The 8,772-nt window shown below is 40.7% G+C and overlaps 1 protein-coding gene across 5 annotated transcripts in view; it reads right to left on the bottom strand.

The window, feature by feature from the left end:
* Positions 1 to 1,240: 1,240 nt before the first annotated feature.
* Positions 1,241 to 8,772, bottom strand: part of DYRK1A (dual specificity tyrosine phosphorylation regulated kinase 1A) — a 148,085-nt gene continuing 140,553 nt past the window's right edge. For 2 of the 5 annotated variants that reach the window (XM_030806388.1, XM_030806385.1), the window contains one exon: positions 1,307 to 4,592. In XM_030806388.1, coding sequence (XP_030662248.1) covers positions 3,972 to 4,592 — 621 coding nt within the window. In that variant the 3' untranslated portion in view covers positions 1,307 to 3,971. Of the gene's footprint in view, positions 4,593 to 8,772 lie in introns of all 5 variants that reach the window. The other 3 variants (XM_030806384.1, XM_030806386.1, XM_030806387.1) reach the window with 3 other exon arrangements.

Genomic DNA, 8,772 nt, shown 5'->3' with positions numbered 1-8,772 from the left:
TTCTCGTTCTTTGTACTACAAATTACTTGATGATGTATGTTTTCACGCAAGGAAACAGGCCTAGATGAGGAACCAGGGTTATGAAAATCAGAACTTCTGCTCTACTCTCCCTGACACCAAAGGTTTTCCAACGTCTGGTCAACAGACATCCCTAGCACACTTTTAATCTGAATGAAGTCTGCGTATACCAAAGTCACGCACGGCTTTTGTCCCCATTACATTTTCAAACTTCCTTCATATACGGCACTAAGACCAGGTCACGTATTTGGAATGAACCATCTGGTCTATTACATACAGTCTACCACTATAAAAATGGACATAAAAATGAGTCTTGAACTTGTATTCTGTCTATGGGGATACCACCCAGAATGCACCAGATCGCATCTGAACTTGTATTCTGCGGCTATCAAAATAAAGGCAGGCCCAAAGGAAACTGAGAAACTGGCCTAGAACTGAGTGCCTGCTCTCTTGTCTTTGTATTTTGATTATGTATCTCCCTACTGGAAGAACAGAACTGTTAAGTTCAACACCACAAAAGCTGGGAAGCAGTACAGGGGCAAATTCAGTGGTCACTTGTGAGCCTAACATAATTACTGAATCCTTCATGATTTTTTACATGTAGTTTTAAATAAAAATGTCCTTTTTTTTTTTTCAGCCCAAAATCCATGTGCCTAGGTAAAATTCTCACACACTAAGAAGAAAACTAATGGAACTTTTCCTTTCTTACATGTGGTCAACTTCAACTTTATGCAACCAATCTTAATTTTACAGACTCATGCTTAACTTTTAAGTAAGTATCTTGCCTTTCAAAAGCCACCTTAATATATACTGAAGCAGGTGAATTTGTAAAAAGAGAAGACTTTAGGTTAGCAACTGAATCACAGTGGCAAGAATTCTAGAATTCTGATATGTCCCCGTATGAGGATTTGGGGAAGGAAGAATGAGTATTCGTATTCCCTCCTTCATCCAAGCACGTCAAAGCATATCGGAGAAAACCAACAGACCCTCACATCCATTCGAAATGCTACCAACTAAAATATGAGCATTTTGAACCACAAAAATATTATGTAAGCATTCAAATAAAAAAAATCAATGTGAAAAATCAAAATCATCTGTTGAACCTCCAATTTTTACTTTCAGAGATTGCTGACGCCTACGTCAATGTTTCTCAAATAGTTTCCTTTTTACCCAGTTAACTCAGCTTTGATGGTATACCTACCAGACCTGGGCCGGGTTAATTGCATAGGAAGATTTTTACTATGTTTACATTTTTCTTAAATTAATTTTAAAAAAGCATAGTAAAGAGTCTGAGGACAAATTATTCAACTGTTTATCATACATAAGACCGCATGACTATAATACAAAGGGGGGTTCTTTTTTTCATTTAACGTTACAATATACACAGCAAGTCCGGACTAGATCTTACAATCTGAACACAGGTATTTAACCTTTTCCATGCTGTTTATGTTTACAATGCACAGAAGTCCTGTAACCAAACTGTGTAGTAAAGCACACAAAACTGGACTGTAACATAACACAGTATGCAGAAGCATTGGATTTTATGATTTTCTTTATGTAAATATAGGTTTAAAAACTGCTTTAGTTTTTTGGTGCTTGCTAAGATGTGGCAACCAGCACAGAAAAAAAAATGACCTGACCCATATGATATCTTAACCTTATATTCCTAAACAGCAGTAACTACTGAATTCCTTTTGATATTGCTATACTCAAGATGATATCCTTTTATTCACTGTAAACCTTCATGAACTACCAAGTTCAAAAAAATCATCCACAGGCTTGACAGTTAATTACAAAATAAATATGGATTTCCTGATAAACAACAAAAAGTTTTTGTAGTTTATAAAAACGAATATTTCCAAGTTTCCATTCACATTTACATAGTGTTTAGCCTTTCTTTTGTCACTGTTTACATGTAAAAACCTGCTTTTGTTCAGAAAAAAAAAAATGACCTAGTCAGCCACATGGAATTGACCAATAGAATGAAACGCGGTGTTCTGCTGAGTCATCTTAAACAGGTTATCGGCAGAGGTAGATTACTGCTTCTTTTCTAGGCTTCTTTTGATCCTGGACAGGTAAATTACTTATCTTCATTCTCCCAATTCAACCGCTCAAAAGTGTCACACCCCAAAATTGGTCAATTTAAAATGGGAACACAAATTTAGCAACTGCCAGACTGTGTTACATTAAGGCAGCGTAATCTCAACACGAGGCACCTGTTAAATACCAGCCTGTCTGCTCAGGTCACGCATGAGAGTTCTGCTTTACTTGCGCTCATACTCTGGACCTGTTGGTGCAATCAAGGTCTTGCTTTCAAGTTTACAAGTAGGTTAATCAGGAATACAAGAATCAACTGCTGGTTCCATAGCTTCTGGATCCAGTGTCCCTTTACCTTCAGAAGCCTGAACACACTTAGAATGTAACAGATGTTGTAATCTTGAATTAGATGTCAATCTCTTATGTTCAGTACACAGATTGCTGTAAATGTATTGGCTATGGATTCAACAACAGTTCCAGTTTTGTTTAAGCAATAGTACAGCCATAATTGTCAACTGACATTTAAAAATGGTCTAGTTACACCTTGTGTCAAAGTGCAGAACTGCTACATTATTGGTTACAGACATCTATGTGCTATAAAAACAGCTTTGGTACAATAAATTATCAAAAAAGAAAATAAATTTTTGTAAAATTCACAGCATAATTGTGAGGCAAAAAAGCAGTCACATAAAATTCTGCATTTTTTAAAAATGTTCAGGATGAACAGAAGACATCTTTGTGCAGAAGAAATGGTGGATACCACGTGCCGAGAAAAAGCAAAAGAAAAAGTAAAAAGCAGGAAGGGACACAGCTGTAGCTATTTCCATCAAAGCAAACCACTACTTCTGTGACCTTCAACCAATAAGGAAGTCAACTTTATGACACACGCAAAGTGACCTTGCAATACCTTACAATTAGTGGGTCACAAAAGTCTATTTTAAAAGAAAGGCCTCTTGAATTACCCATTCTCTGTGTTTTCAGCATTAAGGACTGTCTGCAAAAGCATGTCCAAAAGTGATTGCATCTGAAATGGTAGGCTCTTCTAATTTCGAGTCCAAATCCATAAGGCCAAAGGTTATCCCAAAGACCACCACTCAGACCTCCCCAGGACTGGCCACGACCGACCCGTTGATTGCTTCTCAGTGCACCTTGGTTAGGAGACCAGTCACGTTCCATCCTATCTTCCTGTGGCCTCTACAACAGGAGAGCCACAGGATCCCATGTAATTGCTGCTTTGCTCCTCAGTAGGTTCAGATAGGAGAGTTCTGATCCCCGCCACTCAGCATGCTTACTGTGCCTGACAAACTTCAACACAACCGTCCCTTTCATACAGCTGAAGATGGTGTTTGTGGAAGCTGGAGGTCCCTCTTCCTTACAGTACTGCATTTCCGTGCCCAAGTGTGTTTAGAGGACTTAAAAACCCAAATTTCCCACCCTCCCACCCAAAACAAAACAGAACAAAACAAAACAAAAAAAGGGATGAAGGGGGACAAAAAGAAAAAAAAAAAAAAAAGAAACACCCTCATGGGGCCCTTTATGCAAATTATGTGCAGTGCCTTTTACTTTAAAATTAGTTGGCAAATGACCAAGACCAACATCTGAACATTAACTTTTGCTGAATAGAAAGACAAAAAAACCCACTATGGCTGGGATGTGGCAAGTTAAAATGGGGGAGCAAAAAGAGGATACCTCTGAGCTATCCATGAAGATGGGTTTGGACATGGCTCTTTTAAACACTTCAATGTCCCTTTGCAATCTTTTCAAGTTAAAAAAAAAAAAAAAAGTCAGCTTTGCCCTCTTGTAGCGGTTCAGTGTGTTAATCTCCTTCTGATTCAAGCAGCTTTGCACTTTGTTTTTGGAAACAAAACACCACTTCTATAAAAACACACAAGAAACAAACTCAAGTTTCAATGTAGTCACGAGCTAGCTACAGGACTCTGTTGCACACAAACTCCTGTCATGGGGGACTCTTCTCTATCAGCCCCTTGCCTCATTGTCAGATGTCCTTCAGTCATGTAATGTGCAGGACCTGTATTAGCAGAAAATTGGTATGTTGGATGTCCAGCTATGCCAGTCTCTTGGCGGGGATTGGAGTAGACGGTCAAATTAACGTCCATAGCTCCATTCTGTCCAAAGTCCAAGGTATTAGCAGCCACTGGGCGATTCTGGTAGGCCTGATTGCCTTGATTACCAGTAGAGGAGGAAGATGTCGAGGAAGAAGTCGTTGAGGAAGACAGGGATGTCATGGAGTGGTGACTGTGGCCAACCTCCATAGAATCTTGGGTAGAGGAGCTATTCGTTGGAGAATTGTAGACCCTTGGCCTGGTCCGGTTACCCAAGGCTTGTTGTCCATGGTGGTGGTGATGGTGGTGGTGGTGGTGATGGTGATGGGAACTGTTACCATGGTGATGATGCAATGCATTCTGTTGAGGGGCTACATGAAAGGTTGTTTCTTGAACAGGATGAGTTTCAACAGTGACCTGTGTAGGAGCTTCAGTGCCTGACCAACCAAGAGGAGCAGGAAATTGCTGACGCACCTGAAAGAACAGATTTTTAAAAGGATTTTTCAGAGGACTGTTTCCAAGCTTTAATCTTCCATCAAAAGCCATGACACTAACAAACTAGCATCACATTAATCAGGGGGAAAGAGTTTTTGAAACTTTTAACGTGTTAAGACAGTTTTATAACACAAAATCCCAAATACATTCAAGGGCAAAAAATTTCATCTTGAAAGCTGCAATTTTTAGGAAGTTATATCCTTAAATAGGTTCATCTATTTCACTAGCCACTGTCCTTCCTTGAGAGCACTGTTTATGCCGGGGGTCAGCAAATATTTCCTGAAAAGGGCTGGATAGTATTCTGGGGAGGTCCAAAAGGAAGTCTTACTTTTCCCTCATGTCCTTCCTCTCTCCATCTTTCTTCTTTCAATAAAGGACTACTATCTACCTAGCTGCTCAACAATGCCTCTGTCCAACCCACGAGCAAGAACTTATGAGTCTACCTGTGAAACAGATTCCAAATTTGGCCTCTTCTCTTCATCCCCACCATCATTTCTTGCCTACGCTAACACAACAGCCCCTTAAATGAACTCCTTGCTTCCATCCTTGCCCTTCTCCAAAGGGTGGCAGGAACAATCTTTTCTTAACACAAATCCAATCACTTCCCTATTTAAAATCCTTTAATGACTTCCCACTGCACTTAGAAAAACAAAACAATCCCAAATGGATACAACGATCTGCATCATCTGGCCAATGCCCACTTCTCTAACCTCTTTCTCCACCCATCCTATCCCTGGCTACCTGAGTTCCAAACAAAGAAGACCTGCCTTCCATTCCTCCTCTGGGTCAAAATCTCTCAAATGCCTCAGTGTACTAGTAACACGCTGCTCCCTTCTGCCTAGAAATGTTATTTCTTGGATTTTCTTATTGATTGGATGTCTCTTTTTCATCGCTTCAGTTCCAGAGCCTTCCCTGACCACTCTGGCTGATGTTGCCTCAACTACTGTGGCAGAAGCTACTGGTTGTGCACAATATCCTTCTCATTCCTGAGCACATGGCTACACAACATTTCCCAACCTCCCTTGTACTTAGTGATGGCCATATGTCTAAGCTGTCAGTGGAATGTGAAGGAAAGCTTGTTATGTCACTGCTAGCCTGGCACACAAGATAATACCTCCCAAGTCCTTCTGCCTGCTGGACACAGTAGACAACTAGGCCCTAGGGCAGGGTGGAACCACAAGATGGTAGGAGATCAGGACCTGGAAGACAGCCCAGCCACTAACCTGAACACCTATTCTGGACTGTTGCACAAAAATGAAGGAAACTTGGTACTCTTGAAGCTACCATATTTTGGGGGTCTATCTGTTATATCAGAGTTTGGCCTACTCTAATTAATACATCCTATCCCACAAATAGTCTTTCTCTACCAAATTATCCTTACTTTCTTTTTAAAAGCTAATGCTACTTGCCATTTTTATTCACGTTCATTTTATCTACTTGTGTCACTGTAAGCTCTAGGAAGGCAAAAGGCTCAGTCTCTATCACCAGCGGCTGGCACAAACTGTTAAGTGTTTATTCAACGAAGGTGGTCTGAGAATCAAACTTTTAAGAGATACTACTGAAAACAATCAGTAGAAAAGTTGGCAGTGAGTTCTCAGAAAATACTATATGGTTTTTATATGAAGTTAATCAAGTTACTGGATTAGAAAAATCACATGGGGGGCAATCTGGCAATAGTTATCAAAATTATAAATCACATTACCCTTTGCAACAGTCATTCTGCTTTCAGGAATTTATATCACAGATAAAATGTCTATGTGTGAATGAGACATGTACAGTGGTGCCTCCTTATCCGCAAGAGATACAGTCCAAGATCCCCACTGGATGCCTGAAACTGCAGAGGACCAAACCCTCTATATATACTATTTTTTGATCTGATAATCTAGATGGCTACAAAGCAAAGTAACTTATCTACTGTGTGGACACACTGGACAAAGGGATGAGTCACGCCCAGGGTGGGACAGCATGAGATTTCATCGTGCTACTCGTAACAGAATTTAAAACTTACAAATTGTTTCTGAAATTTTCCACTTTATATTTTTGGACCGTGATTGACTGAGTAACTGGAACCCTGGATAAGAAGGGACACTACTGTACAGGGTTATTTATTAAACTACCATTTGTAAATAGTAAAAAACGTTGGAAATGAACTAAATGCCCATTAATAAATAGGGGACTGGTGGCCAAGGCGGCTCACACCTGTAATCCCAGCACTTTGGAAGGCTGAGGTGGGAGGATCAGTTCAGCCCAGGGGTTCAAGACCAGCCTGAGAAACACAGTGAGACCTCACTGCAGGGTGTGCTGGGACACAATTGTAGGCCTAGTTACTCAGGAGGCTGGGGTGGGAGGATCACTTGAGCCCAGGTGCTCAAGGCTGCAGTGAGCTGTGATGGTACCAGTGCACTCCAGTCTGGGTGACACAGCAAGACCCTAGCTCTAAAAATAAATAAATGAATAAACAAACAAACAATAGGGGAATGGTGAAAAGACTTATGGAATATCTAAACGACGGGATACTGCGCAAATAACGAAAAGAATGAAAAAGCTATTTACTGATATACAGAGAGTGCTCCAAAATATATGTTAAGACTAGAAAAACCAAGATGTTTTGAAAGAGTTTGCCTGGTATGGTACTATTTGTGTACAAAGGGTGGATGAAGAATATGTACTTGTATTTGCTTGAATATGTATAGTCTCAAAAAGTATACAAAAAACTAATAAACTAATAACACTGGTTTAGAAATTGAGGGGCTAGAAGGCATGGAAGGAAGGAAAACCTTTCGCTGAATTCCCTTTTATATTTACTTATTTTTAAAACCATGTGACTATATCAACCACTCAAAAATTCAGTAATAAAAAAGGATTTGAAGCAAAATCTTGACCTCTGTGAAATCCAGGTGGGAAGAATGCCATGTCTTATGCTACTCTTGTATGTGTTTGCGGTATGGAATAGATCTGGAAGAAAGAAAGGGAAGAAGACAGGCGGATAGTCTAAAAGATTTAGAGAGAGCCCCTGGGAGTAGTGATACTTAAGACCTGAAGCACAAATAGTAGTTACCAAAACAAAAGAAGGAGGAAAAGAGCGTTCCAGGCTGAGCGCACAAGAAATGTGAGAAAAGTAAGAGAGAATGTGGCATATTACACAAAGTGAAAAATAAATTAGTGTGACCAGGGTGAGTGAAGAGGAGAAAGAATGGCCTTGGTGGGGACCAGATCCTGGAAAGCACCAATGCCCTGGTAAGAAGTCTACATTTCATTTCAGGTAGAAGGGCAAGTCAAAACTGGTTTAAAGTAGGGAAAACAGGCCGGGTGCGGTGGCTCACGCCTGTAATCCCTGCACTTTGGGAGGCCAAGACGGGCAGATAACCTGAGGTTGGGAATTCACGACCAGCCTGGCCAACGTGGCAAAACCCCGTCTCTACTACAAATACAAAAATCAGCCAGCATGGTGATGTGTGTCTGTAATCCCAGCTACTCAGGAGGCTGAGGCAGGAGACTCGCTTGAACCAGGGAGGCGGAAGTTGCAATGAGCAGAGATCGTTCCATTGCACTCCAGCCTGGGCGATAGAGCAAGACTCCGTCTCAGGGGAAAAAAAAGCAGGGAAAATAGCAAGAACAGACCGCTTTAGTGAAAGCTCACTTGGCTGCAGGGAAGAGAATGGTGCTGATAGGTGAATGGAATTAGACACTCCAAGACCGTTTTAGACACTCCAAGACTCTTTCTAGTAAGACAAGTCATAACAATGAGGTAAAGTGAAAGGTGGAGAATAAAAACGTATTAAGATGTGGTGAATCCAGATAATTTACTGTCTGATTCAGTGTGGGGAAAGAGGGAGAGAGGAGTGCCCCAAAATTTATGACTTGAGCAAATGGGTCAATTTAGGGCCATTTTTACAAAGAATGGCAAAGTAGAAGAGTTGGGAAGGAAGTGAAAATGATGACATCAGTTTATGGGCTGTGTGTGCACATACTGTGGAGACTTTCAAGGTGACATTTATAGTAATTATAGTAAACAATGAGAAAGGCCCTAGGGGTTCAGAAGTGAAGTCTAAGTCAGAAGTCAAGACTTAGGAGCAACTAGCATGAAGATGGTAACTGCAGGCCCTGGCAGGTGTGGCTGAAATCATCCAGGAAACATTAAGGGGAGTAGGGAAGGGAC

The sequence above is a fragment of the Nomascus leucogenys genome, chromosome 25 (assembly GCF_006542625.1).
Source record: "Nomascus leucogenys isolate Asia chromosome 25, Asia_NLE_v1, whole genome shotgun sequence".
NCBI classification, from domain to species: Eukaryota; Metazoa; Chordata; class Mammalia; order Primates; family Hylobatidae; genus Nomascus; species Nomascus leucogenys.
The sequence above is the reverse complement of the archived record's forward strand: the minus strand, read 5'-3'. Positions and strand labels throughout refer to the sequence as shown.